The sequence below is a fragment of the Mustela nivalis genome, assembly GCF_964662115.1.
Source record: "Mustela nivalis genome assembly, chromosome: 11".
NCBI lineage: Eukaryota > Metazoa > Chordata > Mammalia > Carnivora > Mustelidae > Mustela > Mustela nivalis.
Genome location: NC_139030.1, coordinates 105,930,487 through 105,950,126, shown reverse-complemented (window position 1 = coordinate 105,950,126; position 19,640 = coordinate 105,930,487). Strand labels below are relative to the sequence as shown.

General features: G+C 39.7%; 2 protein-coding genes across 2 annotated transcripts in view; one reads left to right on the top strand and one right to left on the bottom strand.

Annotated features, from left to right (window-relative positions):
* Positions 1 to 14,844, bottom strand: part of STK17B (serine/threonine kinase 17b) — a 30,955-nt gene extending 16,111 nt beyond the window's left edge. The window contains exons 1-2 of the mRNA XM_082689053.1: positions 14,520 to 14,844; positions 4,719 to 4,885 (exon numbers count right to left, since the gene is read on the bottom strand). Of these exons, the coding sequence (XP_082545179.1) occupies positions 4,719 to 4,840 (122 nt within the window). The 5' untranslated portion in view covers positions 4,841 to 4,885; positions 14,520 to 14,844. The remainder of the gene's footprint in view (positions 1 to 4,718; positions 4,886 to 14,519) is intronic.
* On the top strand, positions 13,231 to 15,942 carry LOC309843998 (uncharacterized protein; the record flags this gene model as incomplete). Its single annotated transcript, XM_082690090.1, has 4 exons — positions 13,231 to 13,249; positions 13,348 to 14,759; positions 15,155 to 15,465; positions 15,637 to 15,942. The coding sequence occupies 2 exons, from the start codon at positions 13,231 to 13,233 to the stop codon at positions 14,397 to 14,399; spliced, it is 1,071 nt and encodes a 356-aa protein (XP_082546216.1). The 3' UTR covers positions 14,400 to 14,759; positions 15,155 to 15,465; positions 15,637 to 15,942.
* Between the last annotated feature and the right edge of the window lie 3,698 nt (positions 15,943 to 19,640).

Here is a 19,640-nt window from a genome sequence, read left to right as displayed (position 1 = left end):
AGGTGCCTGGCAAGGAAAACTTGATGTTTGGGGTGGGGATGGGGGACAAAATAAATTGCTTGACTGCATTTTATTTGCTATTCTCAAGGGTCAGGATGACAAAGATACCTACTCTTTATTTTCCAAATTTCTTCTATATTGGTGCCAGTGAAAAGCACTGGAAACCAAGCTGAAAAAGTATAGCTACTAACACCAAAAAGAAAAAAAAAAAAAGTGACCAAGCTATAATTTGACTCTTCTACATTGACCAAAACTACATCAGTTCAATAAATTTGCATGCACAAACCTGATTCTTAGAAAGAACTTTAAGATTTGGAATGCCTAATTTAAACCATAAGGTATTTTTTCACTGTATGGCAAAAGCAATGCAGATCAATGTATTTCAATGAGTACACAAAAAGGTCATCAGTCTCTACTTTGTATTCAAACCACCCATGTTTATAGATTTTATACTGGATAAATTGAATAAGACTAAGATTAAATGTCTCCTGAAAGGTCATATATGGAATTGGAGTGCCAAGAATTAAATTATGGAATGTGAATTCCTAGCTTTCTCTTCTAACCACTGCAAAACAATTCCTCCCTTTAAGATAGTTTTTTTAAGAAGTACAACTCACTTCTGCCAATTCTCATTTAGATTTATAAGTGAAAATGTGTCTAAAACAGAAAGGAAATTTTGGGTTTTATGACGAAATTCACCTTGTAAAACTTAGTAAACAGAAACAAGTTAGCCAAGAAAACTGTCCATCTGAAAAAAAAAACAAAAACAAAAAATACACCCAGTTTACACTACCAACTGTGACAATTAAACTCTGCTGTGATTTTACAAATATATTTGCAAGCCAGAATTTTCTCAAGAACAATGAGCAAAATTAACTAGTAACACTGTTTATCTAAATTCTTTCATGTATTTTTACGAGGCTTTCTTAAATAGGTACACAACTCATTAATCCCGTACAAAGGTGACCGAATGATATTGGTAATTATTTATTTGTCAGTATTTATGATTAAGTAAAAGCCCCATCAGGGTAGAGACTCTGTGTGTCCCCAGTACTACAGTTATTATAAAATCTACATTTGCTAACACATAAGAGGAACTGAAACACCTGTTGAATGAATGCAGGAGTTATGATGCACCTACTACAAGACCATATACCGTGATATTTTGTGTCCTGTACTTAAAGCATTTATATTTTTTAAAGCTTTTTTAAGATTCCAATAACATTTTACACATATATTAATTAATATACTGTTAATTACCATAATTATCAGATGACTTAGGAAGAAAAAAGTATTTGTTTCCCATTATAAAATGTTAATTGTGGTTCAGAAGTATAAAAACAATCTTTTACATACATTATGTTCCTATATCAAATTTAACAGAAATATTTAAGAAAATTAAAAACCCTTAACAATAATACTTAATTCATACCCTAAAAAGGCAAAGCTGGCTAGATTTCCCGGCAGTGAAAAAGTCTAGTAGTTACCCTTCTGCATTCTAGAATAGACAATAAAATGTGAAAGGAGGGGGGCAGGGTAAACCAAAAAGGAAGCTGACGTCTATTTCTGCATCTGCCTCACCCTTCTAACCACAAGAAGTCTTAAAGAACCTTGCCTTGGTTGGGGGAGGGGTGGAACAAAACTTGCCCAACATGTTAAAAAACAGGAACAATGTTAAGTTTTTTGAGAACTGTAAACTTTTACATATTTTCTTTTAGTTTGCTAAAACTATCTTGAAATTAATTTTAAAAACAGGGGATTTAGAAAGATCAACTTGACTTATGAAGAAATTTGTAGTTCACTACATGCTTGAATTATATTTACATACTTTATAAAGCCTCAGGAAAAACAATATTATAATCCTAATTTTCATTTTACATTAGTATTGTATATTAAGATGGATAACAATATTAGAAGAACTTAAAGGAAGTTATTGGTCATGAAAGATCATGATTTCTAATTGATTAAGTTTTACTAATTAGAAATATTTGAATTTACCACATGATTCATTAGACCATACCAATTTAAAGAATAATGTTAGGTCTCTTTCCTAAAGATATTAGCAAACTGAATATTAGCAAACTGAATTTGTTTTAATAAGATTCTATCATGAGTTTTTGCCTTAAATGTTAAAAAAATATACCTGATTCAAGTTTATGCTTGTTATGATAGTACTTCATTTATAAAATCATTTAAAATTATTAACGTTGTCCTCCTCAAAGTTTAAGTTCTCCAAAACTCCCAAAGTAAAAAACACATTTTGTAGACTTTCAAGCCACATTATCCCTATTTTGCAAAGTTAGTTTAATAAATGTATGTACATATACCCATCAAAATAGTAATTTAGAAATATAAAAAAGAATACCCTTTAATGTGTATACTGTTCAAGGCTTTCATAGTCATCTGTTCAAAACAGTTTCCCAACATTTGTGCAATAGAAGGAAACTTGGAGAAATCTAGTCTACCCTCTCTTCTTAATGAAAAGGAAATCACACAACTAAGTATATCACATAACTTTAGATCCAGAGTTAAGACAGGTCGCTGACTTCCAGTTTAATCTGTTTTTTATTAATATAATATATATGGTATATATTTCACATACCCGTTTTTTAAAAAAGGAAAGAAAACTCCTAAGAGAATCTTAAGCTACCTCAATAAAGCTTTACAGTAATCTAGATGTTAAGATATTGAAAATAGTGTCCAGTCTAGGCCTTCTTAAGACTGACAATGAAAAATACGAAGTGGTCCAGAGGAAGGTAACTAGATCAAAGATGGCTGTCTGGAAATTAGGTCATAAGATGAACAGTTAAGGAAACTGGCAGTGTTCAATCATATTCAAATCTCTGATGGATTTTTCACATGGACATTACATGCAGGTACAAAAGAAGAACTATGTTTATTGGGTAGATGTTAGCAGAGCAGAAAACAGAACCTTCTGTGCTTCCAAGGTACCCACAAAATGGAACAGACACACTATGAGGTAATGAGTTCCCCATCACTGCAGCATTCAAACTGAAGCTGGAAAAACAGCTTGTCAGGAAAATCGTAGGAAAGACTGCTGCACAAAGAATTATGGTAGAAGACCACTGACCACCCAAATCCTTCCAATGCAAAGATTCTAGAACTATTCCATGTAAGACATAAGCAACTAAAAAAAACTGATTCCTCCTGTTAAAATGCAGAGAAATAGGGGCGCCTGGGTGGCTCAGTGGGTTAAGCCTCTGCCTTCAGCTCAGGTTATGATCTCAGGGTCCTGTGATAGAGCCCCGCATCAGGCTCTCTGCTCAGCAGGGACTCTGCTTCCCCGCCACCCCCAACCCCCACCTCCCTCTCTGCCTGCTTGGGATTTCTGTCAAAATAAAAGAAATAAATTTTTAAAAAATAAAATAAATAAAAATAAATAAATAAATAAAATAAAAATAAATAAAATCTCTAAAAAAAATACAGAGAAATAATTACAGATATAGAATTAAATTATTTCTTAGAAACATTCTGGAAAGTTTGAAAACTGTATCTTTCAATACATCATTAAAGCACCAAATATTTTGCACATAAAATTTACTAAATAAATATGCTAGGAATTATGAAAAATGTTTTCACCTTTAGTTCTTAGTTTAATGAAGTATGTATTATCAACCTTATTTGCAAACAAAAGACTGCACCCAACATCTGACAAGTCTAGGACTTGTCGTTACCAGTCACGTAAAAGATCACCAAGAACAGAATTACTTTTCATGGTTCAGTCAGCTTTTATTTCCACACTGAGACTTTCAAATATAAAAATCAATCATACTATCTTCCTATATACATCTATCAACACAAACATGGACATAGGAAACCATATTAATTTAAGATAAGCAAACATCTGTCTCCAGAACTAAAATCAAACTGAAGATTGAAACAGATCACCATCTTTCAACTCTTTGTTAAATGTCTTTAAAGTTCAAAGATGTTAAACATTTAACAAATAACTCAGTATATTTTTACAACGTGTGTATATATTTAAATGGCAATGGTCTCATAATCTCTGGTCACCCTTTGGACTTAACACTGTAGTTAGGCCCAAACAGATCAGTATTAGTGTTAAGTACAGTGTCTTACCTACAGAACACGCATTCTTCATTATACAGAATTGTATTATCAAATATGAGTTAATTCTTTTTGTTTAATTTAGGAAAAAAGAGGAAGACACTCTCATTTATGTTTTTAGCGCAGCACAATATCCTAGGAATTTAAAAAAATTTTTAACAAAAATTGATAGCATTCTACTAAATACTTCACAATTAGATTAACTAATTTAATCCTCATAACAACCATGGAAGGTAGATGTAATTATCTTCATTCCCACTTCTCAGATGAGGAAATTATAGTACTAAGAGGTACAGAAATTAAATTGAAGTCACAAAGTTTGGAAATGGCAGCGCCCCAATTTGGACTAGGCAGTCTACTATTGTAAGCTCTCTGTTTCCACGCACAGCCTCCAGTGAGAACCCCAACCTCCTCTCAGGGCTCTGAATCTGGTGGGATATATCATATAAGCTCACTAACTCTCTATAGAGTTGATTTCCAAATCAGTTAAGACTAGACCTTTATAATAACAGCAGAGATGATTTTCTTTTTAATCATTTTTTAAAACAATCAAGTGAATTTTATAGAACTATATACCAAGAAATCCAAAATTTAATTTAAACAGAAAACACATTATAAAGTTTCCTTACCGTCCCAGCTCTTTAGATGTAAGTGTATAAAAATTATTAAAGTTTTCCATTTTCATTGGAGTTTGAGGAGTTGTAGTTAGCAAGCCTGAAATACTTCGGCAATCAAACCTTCTCCGCGACATGTTTGATGACTCCCAGATATGCCTTCTTTAGTCACTTATTTTTACCTATTTAAGAAAAGAGAAGACACAGGATATAACTTAAATGCAATTAAGAAAAAAAAAAAGATGTTATCTCAGGCACACAGGATGTACATTATATTTTACAGCTCCATATTTAGCTCTAAGGTACAACCAAAAAAAGAAAGGAAGAAAAATAGATAGATTGATTTAAATAGCACATTCTCTCTCTGCCTGCTTCTCTGTCTACTTGTGATCTCTCAAATAAATTTTTTAAAAATCTTTTAAAAAACAAAGGGGGTGTCTGGGTGGCTCAGTGGGTTAAGCCTCTGTCTTCTGCTCAGGTAGTGATCTCAGGGTCCTGGAATCGAGTCCCACATTGGGTTCTCTGATCAGCAGGAAGCCTGCTTCCCCATCTCTCTGCCTGCTTCTCTGCCTATTTGTGATCTCTCTTTGTCAAATAAATTTAAAAAAAAAATTTAAATAGCACATTCTACCCACAAGGAAGGCGGGAGGCAGAAAGCACACACATAAATTCTATTACCTTTATTGTACTTGAACTAACTTACTGATTTTATTTCAGAATAAAACTACTGTAAAAATCTTCAAGACCTCTCAAATTCTTAAAAAATAGTTATAATTTTAATACAAGCAATCATTCAATTTCATTTTTAAACCCTCGTTCTTTAAATTTATATCTTCACATAAGATTTTAAGATAGCAAGGTAATGATTATTCATTTTAAATTTAATTTTACATAGCCAAATTTGGTAATGAGTTCACATTTTGTGAGTTATATTACTGACTTCTGAAAGACTACAAGAAATAGAACTTATTTAACAGACTACCTACATTTCAATATTAAACTCAAGCTTTCATAAGTCTTTTTTTCTTTCGATAGAACCAAGCTCTATAACTTTGTTGGATAAGCTAATGGCCATATACAAAGCCTTATTCTACAATTCTATATCTTGAACTCATATTTACCTGCAACTTTGTGATATTTACATGTATTCAGTTTTAACAACAAAACTACCATTTCATGAATTCACATAAATGTAGACTATGTATTTTATAATAGTTAGGACTTCCTGCTATGGGTATCTAACAAAAGACCCAGTATTAGTCTTCTAGCCTCTTTCAATAACCCCCTAAGGCTTTTGTTGTTTCTCTGCCACATTTTTCCTCCACTTATTTCCTTGACATGTACTGTTCTTTATCTTCCTAAATTCAAATGACAACTATATTCAATTTAATAAGCAATGTGATAAGTTTATTGTTTTCAGTTTCTATATTTTCTTAGTTTTATTCTTAAGTCAACAATTTTTTTCCTCTAAATCTGTTGATCTTTGGAGAAACGAAGACCTAAGTAGTTTTGGTGTACATTTCTAGCGGTCTATGGGTTGCCAAGTAGCGTTCTGAAAAATGGCATTTGGACCAAATCACAGCTGGGTCTGAATCACATTTATCCATCACACCAGCTATGAGATCTTAACTAAATTACTTAAACTCACTACTGTTATGGACCAATTGTGCCCCTCCTCTCAAAATTCACATGTTGAAGTCCTAGACCTCAAAATGTATCTGTATTTGGAGTTAAGTCCTTCAAAGCTGTGATTAAGTTAAAAATGAGGTCATTAGGGTGGACCCAAATCCAACAGGACTGGTATCCTTACAAAAAGTCATTAGGCCACAGAAACATACAGAAGGAAAACCAGGTGAAGACACAGGGAGAAGAAGGACATCTGCAAGCCATAGAGAAAGGCCTTAGAAGAAACCACTCCCACCAACAGCATGATCTCAAATTGCTACTCTCCAGAATTATGGGAAAATGAATTTCTGTTGTCTAAGTCACCTGATCTGCAGTACTTTGTCATGGCTGTGTGGGAAACAAATATAGTTACTTAAAAAAAAAAACAAAAGAAAGAAAAGAAAAGAAAGAAATATTTCAGATGTACAGGAAAGGATACAAATATCCTAATAAACACTTGCTTTTTCAATCTCATTGTTCTGTCATATTTCATTTAAATTAAAAATAAATAAGACAACATAGATGCGGCTGAAGTTGGTCCCTTTTTTCCATACGCAGTTTATATTCTCACTAGCACTAGGTGGGAGAGCTTATCATTTCTTTGCCAACATTTGTCCCAATAGGCTTTTAACTTTGGCTATTCTAGTGTGATGAAGGGAAATGAAACTTTGTGATTTACTTTGCATTTCTCTAATTACTACTGAGGAAATCTTCAATTCTACTTCCTCTGAAGTATGGATTATAATAGAATCTATCTTACACAGCTCTATGGATTAAGATTAAAACACGATGTACTCAAATAGAATGACACTGGAACAGTGCTAACCATGAGAGTACATCATGATTTTTCAGTAAGTAAATATTGTTAATATTCTACCTAAAGATACTCTCTACACTGTCCTGGCTGTTGGTAAGAAGTTGTACTGCTTCCATATACAAAACTCTCACCACAGGTTAGCTTAAACTCAATTCTTAAAATTCGGCCCTTTTTTGCTGTGTTTTGATAAACTATTTGTGTACTTACTTAGATCTGATGGTATGCAATTACAATGGTCATATATTCCTCTCAGAAAAATCAAAATAGTCACCAATTTCTATGCTCAGTCTACTTTTTTCCGGGTCATCTTTGGGTTTTGACAATTTTTTTCCATGTCTGCTTATGATTGCACTTGTATTATACATACATATATACAGAAATAAGGGATGTATCTATATCATGGATACAAATTGGGCTACATTCCCAACACTGTCCATCAATCAGGCCTTGGGAAATATAAGAAATACATGTTAAGTTCAATCATAGAGACAAAGTATAAGCTCTTGATTCTGAGATATTCACTTCATCTAGATTCTAGAATCTAAGATCTTTATCTCATGCTGTAAAATATCAGCTACAAAGTGATCTACTCATAAGAACTCTAACAGAACTAATTTTTTGAGTATTTTCTGCTCTCAAGTTCCCAAAGAGTCAATATGGATCTCTGATGTAGTGAAAGATTCATGCTCAGTGAAATAGGGTTTATAATAACGAAAAAAACAAACTTGTTCAATAAATGAACCCCAAAGTCCAAAAGTGTTTAAATATACCTAAATAATAGGATACCATATACTCAAAAATCATGCTTTCAAAGACTGTTTTTAACTCCTATAATATTAAGTGAAAAAAGGGAGACAGAAAAAGTATATATACTATGATAATTTTGTGGCAAAAATATAAAAACAAATAGAAGGAAAGACTGGAAAACTAGGACAAAACGTTAACAGTAGTTTTCTCTGAGTGGGGGATTATGGCAGTACTTATACTTTCCAAGTATTTTAAGTATCTACACTAAGTAGGTACTACTTTACTAATAGGCAAATAATTAGCAAATACCCTTGGATAAAAAAGATGGCTGTGTATATATATATGTCTAGACTCTGAACGCAGACACTTACCCAGTTGCAACAGCAAAATATATCTCTTTACACATTAAGGGTTTACTTGGCTATAGGTTCAAGAGCCATTATTGCTCAATTTTTTTTAAGGCTTCAGAGTTTCCTCTACATTTATATAGAGCAGATGGCATTCACTATCCAAGTAATATGTCAGTTCTAATGCAGAGACCATATAAGCATTCAGGGTAAACACCAAACAAGAATTAATGCCTTGTTTAATACTGGATAGAAAAGGCAATTTAAAAAATTCTGAATTAATGTTATAGTTACAATTCTATATAATGTGTAAGAATTTGTAACTTTAAAATATACACCTTTATTATGAGTATTGCTTATGAGAATCTAGACTTATCCTGGGACCCCCCCTTCCCTCCCAAAATCTAAAATGTGATTCCAAATATACAAATAAATATTGTTTTGTAATATCTATTATTTGGTTAGATTAGAATGAAAAAGAGCTGGCTTTTATAAAGTATTGATAAGATAATAGTAAAACAAATAGGGCCTTGTTAAATCAAGCTACTTGAGAGTATTTCCTAACACTGGACATTGTCTCATGTTTTTAATTTTTTACCCTAACAAATTTTCCTCCCCTTACATGTACTGTTGGTTATCATAATGCTGAATATACCCACAGGCATTTTTATGACTCTAAATGTAGCTGAAAACAGCAGTGGGCAATCAGCAATTCTTTTAAATACATGTTAATAAAAAAATCATTTTTTGAATTGTGATAATTTTACTCTAGCTGGGAATATGGTGAAATACCAACTATGTCTCAGAATAAAGAGCAAGCACATTTCTGAAAACAGAACATTACACTTACCTACTTACTGTTAAAATAACGGTATTACAGACTGCTTAAGGCATGCCTATAGCATCCTGTACGTTTATTTTCCTTCTATTTACTGAACCTGAACAGGTTACCCCAGCCTAGATATTTTTCCATTTCTTCTCCTTTGGCCAATTTTACTTATAATGGAGCATGAATGTTACACTTTGTCCAAACCCTCCACAAACATCTGGCTACCCGTCACATAAGGTTTAACCCTTGGGTACATGAAGGTTATCAGTCGACCCTCTCCTCTGTGTATCTTCCTGAATTTCCAAACAATTTCTCTTTTGTTTTCTACTAAATTCACATAACTGATTCTAAATTACCAATATGTCTCAATCTATTTGAAATTCATTTCATAACACTTTATTAGGCTACACTAATAAAATCTTAAGGGACTTAGTAGGTAAATGTGTTTGTGTGTGTGTATAGAGGTACACAATTATAGAAACAATCAGGCACTAGAAACAGTAAGAGGGTACTAGAAGGCAAGATAAAATTAAGCTTCCAAGTATACAGTACCTCTAACTTATTCTCAAATATTTTTCTTTTATTAATTCCCATCACAATAATTACAATAAGAATTCAGATATGGATCGGTGAAGGAAGTAACAGAGAAAATGTTAGGCTTGATGTGGACCTTAACCTACTTGAAGGGAGCAGCACTGTGATGTGATTTGTAAGACACAACAGTCCCTGTAAAACCTTTAAATAGCTCTATTTAAATATTTAAAAAATATTCATTACAATATTCATTTAGAAGTTATCAATAAAAATGTTTTACAGAAATAGGATATAGCATATACAATATATGAAAACATCTAGAGAATTGTCTGCTTTGATCGCTTCATTAGCCACCCAGTATCTATAACCAAAGCCCTTACTGCATGACATACGAAAGGCTTTGAAGCCAGGTACATACCAGTTTCATTTCCTGCCACATTCTTTTTTTTTTACCCCTCTACATCTCTGTTCTACTTTTCTGCCTGAAATGTTCTTTCTACTTGTCCTTAAATGGCTAAGTCTTCTCACACATCCTTCATATCTCAGCATAGAAGGTCACCTCACCCAGGAAGTTTTGACTAAAATTCACAGGTTGGTTTAAACGCCTCTCCTTTACCTTTCAAACAGGAGGAATAGGACGACCCTCAACACACTTCTTTACTTGAACGTGTAACATGTTAGACAACAATTCTCTTTAGTGTCTAAAGGGCAACAACATTTGTTTTTGTGTCTAAATCCCTAATAGGGTATCTGGCACCCGGTACGAATTTTTTTTAATGTTTCAGGAACTGAGTTATAAGAATTATGAAATACAGCAACAAGAGTTTTTAGGTGAATCTCGTATCTTCAAGGGTTGAGCAAAACTTGAGGTTCATCTTGAAATTATAGCATTGGCGCTTCAAGCACCTTAGTCTCTGCTTAATCAGTATTTGGCTAAATAAAATAAGAAATGTTCTGAATTGTTATTAGAGAATTTCAGTTTTAAATGGGATAGCCATAAAGCCTAGAAATATGGATAACAATGTTTTATCATATATTGTAATGTAATGCCAACAGATCATTTGTTTTGTATTTACCTGTCTTTCCAGACTAGGTGACCACCCGTTTTTTGTGAATAACAACTTCAGCTAACAATATCAGTATTTTAAAGCTATCTTATTCAAGAAATTCAGATATCTGTCCTGCTAAGGAATGACAAATCTACATGATCATGAAGTAAATTCAAAAAGCAACAGCAAATGAAGAAAGGCACAAGACTAGGGAACCTGGGTGGCTCAGATGGTTAAGCATCTGCCTTCATCTCAGGTCATGATCCCAGGGTCCTGGGTCTAGGTCCCAGCTCAATGGGGAGTTAGTCTGCTTCTCCCTCTGCCTCTCTCCCCTGCTCATGCTCTCACTCAAATGAATTAATAAAGTCTTAAAAAAAAAAAAAAAGAAAGAAAGAAAGGCACAAGATTATAGGGAAACAACTCCTTTGTATGTCAGCATTTCAGAGCTACCAAGTTTTCCCTAGGAAACAGAGGAACTGGAGATTTATCTAGCATCCATCAACATAAGGAAAGAACTTTCTGCTAGTGTGGCAGAAGAATCCATTTTAGTCACTGAACAGAAATAAAGGTATTATTGTAGAGATAAAGATGAAGATGCTTTTCGATTTCCAGGAAGAGACTATATTCCTTCTACTAGTTGTATTCTAAAACAGGTTTTGTTTGTTTGTTTGCTTCTAAAGATTGAATAGGAAGTCAAGAATTTAATTATTTGAAAATCACAAAAGGAAGCCAGCTAACTCACTCTAGCCCAGCCAGTCAGTATATACAACCCAAGGGCTGAAGTTCCAGGTAACAACCCCAGGTCTGATTCTATGCCTTTCTTCAGAAGGAAAATTAAACCCTGTAGCTGTGAACCAGGATAGGAAGATGTTGGAAAACAGAAATAAAGTGTACCAACAAACACACAGTGCTTGTCGTTCATCAGATGGAAAATTAAGTTTCTACTGTAAAATAAAGTACTGTTTACTGACTGCACTGCTGAAGTACTGTTTGTTCAGTAGCCATTACAGTAAAATGGGATATGATCCTTTAAGGATTTAAAGATGAAACTACCATCTCACTGTTAATATCAAAATTTTTAAATGCTCAAAGTATAACTATGTCTTCTTTGGGTGAAGAACTTGCAAAGGGTCAGGGATGCACTGAAATACACATATAAATGTTAGGCAAAACTGATTAATTTAGATGTTTAAAGTGGCATTGAAGTTCAAGGTTAAATGTTATTGGAAAAAAATGATAAATAAATCAAAGAAATTTTTTAAAATTTAAATAGGTCTTGAAAATTGCAGCATCACCACATACATTAAAAAATTTGTAACTTAATTTATAAGCAAATTTGTTAGTTTGAAAGAGTCAAAGAAATATCCTTTGAAAATAACCTATCACAGAATATAAACTACTTAAAAATAAAATCATAGAATTTTGTCATCAATATGGTGGCAAGCTAAAGCAACTAAAATAAAGTTTTCCCAAGGGGAAAGGAAGTAAATAAATGACTGTTAATGTTTCCCACAGATTGCAAAAGAATTCTTTAAAAAAAAAAAAAAGGATCAAAATCCTTTAAAAGCAGTAAATCTGTTCTTAGCTGCAAATTTTGTATACAGGAAATATGCACTACAATATATTACACATGCAATTTTGAGACAATTTTAGGATTTAGTGAAAGTGTTAGGAATTGATTTCCTTGATTCATGGATTTTAAATTAGGTCTCTTGAGTACAACAAATTTTTGATAAGGATGGTCTCTCATAATAATCAAACATTCAAAACAAAGTTTTTGAAATATGTATAAGTATTTACTTAACACCAGTAAAGCACTGCCAACACAAGCTTAAAAATAAAATTGTTTGATTAGAAACATGCCATAAAATGCTTGTGTCTTGGGGGACCTGGGTGGCTCAGTGCGTTGGGCCGCTGCCTTCGCTCTGGTCATGGTCTCAGGGTTCTAGGATGGAGCCCCACCTGGGGTTCTCTGCTCAGCGGGGAGCCTGCTTTACACCCCCCCACCCCATCCTGCTGCTCTGCCTACTTGTGATCTCCTTCTCTCTGTGTCCAATGGATAAATAAAATCTTTTAAAAAAATGCTTGTGTCTTCTTCAGATTTGTTATTAACGTGCTGCCACGGTGATCAATTAGTCAAGGTGTGACTTAACTAGAAACTGATTCTGTCTTAACCAAATTGGAATTCGCTACTCAGAGTACAAGAGCAACTACAGCCGTTCTGACCACACACACAAAAGAAATACTTTAAAATTACTACACAAGTTTTACTTTTAAGACTTAAATATATTGCCATGTAAATATATTTCCCTTCAATTTTAGACCCATAATTTAGTAAATGATCTAAAATGATACTATGTATCTCAAATATTGAACTTTTAATAGCTCCACTTATTAAAGTATCAGAAAATTTAAAAAAAAAGAAAGAAAGAAAGAAACAAACAAACATCTCACCGAAGGATGGATGGGGAAGAGAGGTCTTAAATGAGGGCACTGTTTCTATGGACCAACTTTTTCAAAAATACAAAGTTCTACGGTGATGTTATTTAATGAAAACGGTAGAAGTAGTTGAAAACTACTTCTGGACAGTTCCCGGTACAGCAATAAGACAGCGTATCAACGAGGAAAAAGGTGTCCCCTCCTGTCCTTTGACAAGCCCGCGCCGGTGGGTCCCCCAGCGCGGTCGCGGACGCCGGCCCCGCTCGCCCCGCGCCCCGGCCCACCCCGCGCTCCGCGCACGCGTCTCCGAGACGGCGCTTAAAGGGGCCGCGCCCGCGACCGCCACCGCAGGCCCCGCGCCGCACGGGTCCCGGCGGTCAACACGACGCCGGCCACGCCGTGCCTGCGGGCACTTGGACCACGATGGGGCTGTATTTTTTAAGTGTATTTTTCCTTCCTAATTTTACTTTGCAAGTCTGTGAGCGTCTCCCGGGCCATCACCGACGGGGGAGAGCCGCTGCCCGCGGCCGCCGGCACGCGGTCCCCGCCGGCGTGGCCTCCGCTCATCCCTCCCGGGGAGCCACCCGGAGCCTCCGCCTTCCCCGCAGTTCGACGAAGAGCCGCGCGAACCCCCACAGTCCCCGCGGGGCTGAGTCGCTTCAGGGTGGCTCGTGCGCACGCAGGGGCTTTACAGGGCGTCAGAACAACACCGGGTCGCTGAAGTTTACCCAAAGGACGGACACTCGTCCTCTCTCTTCGGGGCTGTACAGGGCTTTCCCGAGCGGCGACGGCACATGCCCCACGGGACGAGCCCCAACTCTGAGGGGACGGAAGGCAGCCGCGAGCGGGACGCGTCCGCCAGTCCAGACGGGAACGCGCCCCGTGGCCACCACAGCGGTGCAAAGAGGTCAGGGAGGACCACACCGACGCGACGTGGACAGGGGCGCGGGCCGGCCACGGGCGACGGGAGCCCCGCGGGACGCGACCGGGGAGAGGCCGGGCCGGGGGGCGACGGCGCACACGCAGCCACACACGCGCGCGCACACGCACGCACGGACACGCGCCCCCACTGAGGGGGCTGCGAGGGCCACCGCACGCCCCAGCCCCGCACCCCAGGGAAGCCGCGAGGCAGGACTCCAGCCGGGGCGGCCGGGCCACCCGACGGGCGGCGGACCCGAATCCACTCCATCAGGCCGGGATCCGGGTTCTGAGGGGTCCCGAATCCGCCCACGCCGCCGGCATCCCTCCTCCGGACCTCCCCCGCGTTAGGGGGTCGGGGGGTCCCCGTACCCAAGAGGAAGGGGGCGGGCTCAGGGATTCGGAGTCGCAGCCCGGAGCCCACCCACCAGCCGCGGCAGGACCGCGTCGCGCGAAGCGAAAGGCACTGACCGCTCGGGCCGCAGCAGGTCCTCTCGGGGCTGCCCCCTCCGAGGGGGCTCCCGTCCCGCCCCGCGCCGGCGGCCACCACACGACTGCTTCTCCAGCTCTAGCCCCGTGAGGCGCCAGGGAGCTCCGAGCGCGGCAGGACCCACTTTTCCTCTTCTGGACAGCGGCCCACAGCGTGACCTGTTCCTGTGAGGTGGCTCCCGGCGACGGCAGGGCAGACGCGGACCCGGGCTTACAGTTGAGGTTTGAAAACTGCAGCCGCGTTGCGGGGCCGAGCTCTAAGCCAGACCCCACCCCCGAGGCCGAGAGAGCCAATCCGAGCGCGCACAGAGGGCGGGGCTGTCACGTGACGGCTGGGGCGGGGCGCCGGCCGCGGCGCGTGCTGAGGGGCGGGCTTGGGGGGCGGTGCCCAGAGCCGGAGAGGGTGTGGCCGGTGGGGCCGGAGGCCGAGCGGAGCAGGTGGGGCACGGGGGTAACCGCGGCGAGGGAGGGGTGAGACCGGCGCTCGCCGCCGGCGGCCGTAACTTCGACCAGGTGCTCGGTTCGCTGCCTTCAGAGCGGTCAGCCCGCGAGGCGCGAATACGTGCACACTGGAAAGAGGAAGAAATAGTGAGTCCCAGCGGCTCACTCGTTCCCAGACTTCTGGATCCACCGGACACCGGCTTCCTGACCCTCCCGAGTCCCCTTCCCGACGACGTGACGCCCCCCGAGAGCGGAGACCCAGTTCGCGTCAGCCTGGCCAGCATCAGCACCCCCGGGGGTTACGGAGCCCGAGCCCCGCCGCCGCAGTTGGCCCGAGGAAGGGGGGCGGTGCTGAGGCCGCGCGGAGGGCGGTGGACGCGAGTCTGCGGAGGGCGAGCGGCTGACCTTCCGCGTAGGGCGCTAAAGCGAGGGACGAAAGCCCGCGGCGGCCACTCGGGATCCGTCGCCCCTTGAAGAGAATGAAAAGGCTGCAAGTTCTGTGCACGACACGATTGAGTTTTTTTAAAAATATGTATAATCTAGGATTGGTTGCCGAGTATATTGACAGTAATTGGAAAATCCATCGGGAGAGAAAATATATCAAAAGAATAACATTCGGGCAATATTTATTTACTTACTTAAGATTTATTTATTCTAGAGAGAGAAAGTGTATGAGCGTGAGAAGGGGCAGAAGGAGACGGGAAGCGAATTCTCAAGCAGATCCCCGCGGAGTGCTGAGCCTACCTGGGACTCACCCAACGACCCTGAGATCATGACCCGAGACAGAATCAAGAGTCAGCTGCCTAACCAACGGAGCGGCCCAGGGGCGCCCCGTCAACATTTAAAGAGGAGGTTTTCTTGTTCTATCCCAGAAAGCCAAGCAAATTCCCATGAAGCCATCTGTTATCTCTTCCATACTGTATTTTTCTAAGATAAATGCATAAAATGCCTTATAATCATTTAATGAAGTCTGCTTGTTTTTACTTAACAGATTCATCCCAATTTAATGTGTCACTTGGAGAATGCTGCTTTTATCTTTCAAGTTTCTTGCTGCTAACAATTGAACTGACCAGAGAGGTCTATGGTTAGCGTGGAAACAAACAACCGAAAAGCCACATGCTGAAATGGACTTTTCCGCTATCAGCATCTAAGCGTTCACAAACCAATAAGACTTTTCCCATTTTTCTTTTACGAACACTGGAGTAGCATCCCAGAGGTCTCAGTACCCAGCACTGGAAACAGTAATCTCTGGGAATCACAAATATCATCATAATGATTTTGGGTTTGTGTGTGTGTAATGCTAGAAATTCCTCAATTACATTTGATCAATTGCCAGCTCTTAATCTCTATACACTCCATCTACTTTCTCCTCTGTCACCAACCCAGTCCCATGTCACTTCACACCTAGAGGAGGACCTTCCTCCATCACTGCTTTAAACCAACCCTCCTTACTCACAAGCCCTGGGCTCTAACCATCAGCTTCTAGAGGATCTTTTCATATCTTGCATTTCCTGCCCCTGTCTTGCCTCCAGATTTTCACCGTCTCCTCATCAGCACCTGTTCACCAATTTCCAACCATAAGAAGGCTTCCCTCTCCAGAAATCAGAAATCTTTGCTGATTTCTCCTTTCCACTCTCAGCCTGATCACCTCTTTGCCTTATTGCTTAGTACAGGGCTCACACTGTATTTTTTTCCATATGTTTCTTTTATGCCCCTAAAGAGATTCTTAACCCTTGTGCCTAATGTCAGATTCGCCAGCTGGGATTTAGCACATTATCCCAAAAAGATTCAACTACACTTGCTTGGCCTCAGGCACTGCGGTTCAAGTAACAGGGACTTCCTGGTGTTGAGAAGTGGACTGTGCCATCTGTGGCCTTACAATAAAATTCAGTGTCAGTTATGTCCCTCCATCCAATTGCATTTACCTAAAGTCATTCATAACCTTATCAAAGATGCATGTTTTGTTCTCATTCCTTTGAGTAGGAAATCTTCATGTGACCTAATGGTCATTTTGTGGGCATTGCGTTTGACCACACAGTTCATTAAATTGATCCTCAGATGCCACATACTGACCACGGATGGTGGTTGCTATGGGCTTTGTACCTGCCAAACCCGTATGTTGAAGACCTAACCCCCAGCACCTCAGAATGGGACTGTATTTGGAGATCAGGCCTCTAAAGAGATAATTGAGGTAAAATGAGATTATATAGGTGAGAGGTAATCCAGGATGAAGAGATTACACCAAAAACAAAATGAAAAGGCCCCCTATTGAAACGGGAGGAAATACTTGCAAATCATGTGTCTGGCAAGGTGTTAACATTCAAAATATGGAAAGAGCTCGCACAAACCCATAGCAAAAAACAATCTGATTTTAAAATGAGCAGTAGGTCTGAATATTTTCCCAAAGAAGTCATACTTGTGGCCAACAGGTAAATGAAAAGATGCTCAACATCACTAATCATCAGGGAAATGTAAATCAAAACCACAATGAGATGTTACCTCATCTGCCAGTCAGAACGGTGATTATCAAAAAGACAAAAAAAGAGCAAGTATTGGCGAAGATGTGGGCGACAGGGGAACCTGTGTGCACTGTGTAAATTGGTACAGCCATTATGGAAAAGTATAGAGGGTCCTCAAAAAATTAAAATATGACAACTATATGATCCAATAATTCCGCTTCTGAGTATTTATGCAAAGAAAACAAAAACATCAACTCAGAAGGATGTATTCGCTCCCATATTCACTGCAGCATTATCTACAGTAGCCAAGATACGGAAACATCCTAAGTGTCCGTCAGTGGATGAATGGCTAAAGAAATTGTGATGCATACACAACATAATACTATTCGGTCATAAAAGGGAATAAAATCTTGCCATTTGCAACAATATAGACGGACCTCAAGTTGAAATAAATGCAAAGCGAAATAAGACAGACAAGTACCCTGTGACCTTACTTCTATGTGGAATTAAAAGCGAAATAAAATAAAAAAACCAAGCTCCTAGATAAACAACAGATTGGCGGTTTCTAGAGATGAGGGGTGAAGAAGGTGGAAGAAATGGGTGAAGGGGGTCAAAGGTCACTATATTGCGCCACTTATAAAATAATTAAGTCATGGACATACAATGTACAGCATAATGAATATAGTTAATACTGTATTGCATATTTGAAAGGTGCTAAGAAAATGGGTCTTAAAAGTGCTCATCACTAGGAAAAAAATGTATTGGTAACTATGTAGGGGGACGGTTGTAGACTAGACTTACTGTGGTGATTATTTTGCAATGTACAAAATATCAAATCATTATGTCGTATACCTGAAACTACTATAATATTACCTGTCAATTATGTCTCGATTTAAGAATAATTCTGAAAAGAGAGATTACAACACAGCCTGAGGGGTGACCCAGTGAGAAGGCCGTCACCTGCAAGCCAGGGAGCGAGGCCTCAGCGGAAACCAAACACGCTGACATCTTGATCTTGGACTTCTAGCTGCAGGACTGTGAGAACATCATCTTCTGTTGTCCAGGCCATCCGTTCGGAGCTGATTGTTACGGAAGCTCCGGCAGGCTGATACTGCGGTCCTGCCAGGTGCGGCCCATGAATCACCGGCCGTGACTGGGCCTGGGGGTCCTTTCTGTTCGCGCCACGGTATTCGCCACGCAGTGCCCGGGAAAGCGACCCTCCCCCATCCCACCAGGTTCATCACCAGAAGCTGAACACATAGGACAGAAGATATCTGGACTTAGCCTCCCTGATCACACAGTTATTCAATACAGTTGCCCAGGAAGGTGGACTTTTACACGGTGAAGAAGGCCCAAATTTAAAACTCCTGCCGTGGACATATGCTCCTTCTGAAGAAAGCCTTACCAGTCATTACTGTGTCCCGACCCTACAGTTCAATCCATGTGGCAAGAACCAAATAGATGCTACTACCTGTCTCCAGCTGGATAAGCCAGAAAATGGTGACCAGACTGAATTTAGGCGGCCAGACACAATCGGAGGGGCAAGACACTCTGAAGGGGCTTGGCTCGAACCTGCACCCAGCAAGGGGACTCCGGCTGCGTGGACACAGGCTGGTCCACAGGGAGGGAGGAGTGCTGGGTAGGTCACACTGCGTTAGCCATGGTGTCTACAGCCCGTCCCAGTCTGGGAGGCACTGGGGACGGCAGAGTCCTCACGTCCCCTGGCTCTCTTAAACCCTGTTAGCAAAGGTAATTGGGGGAAGTCTTTCCTGATGAGAGTAATGAGTCAGACTGGTACAGAGCGATGCTAATCTTTTCCTCAAAGGGTGATACTAGTCTTTTTTCCAAAGCACCTATGACTGATGATCTAGATTGCCATTCAGACCACCCACCACACCACAGTTGATAGAGTATAAGCTCCAAAACCATCATAAAAGGAATATCATGCAAGCTGCATATGTCTTCTTTTTTTTAAGATTTTTATTTATTTGACAGAGAGAGCACAAGTAGGCAGAGAGGCGGGCAGAGAGAGCGGGGGAAGCAGGCTCCTGCTGAGCAGAGAGCTGGATGTGGGGCTCGATCCCAGGACCCTGAGATCATGATGGGAGCCAAAGACAGCGGGTTTAACCCACTGAGCCACCCGGACACCCCTGCATATGTCATTTTAAATGTTCTATTAGTTACATTTAAAAAGTAAAAAAAA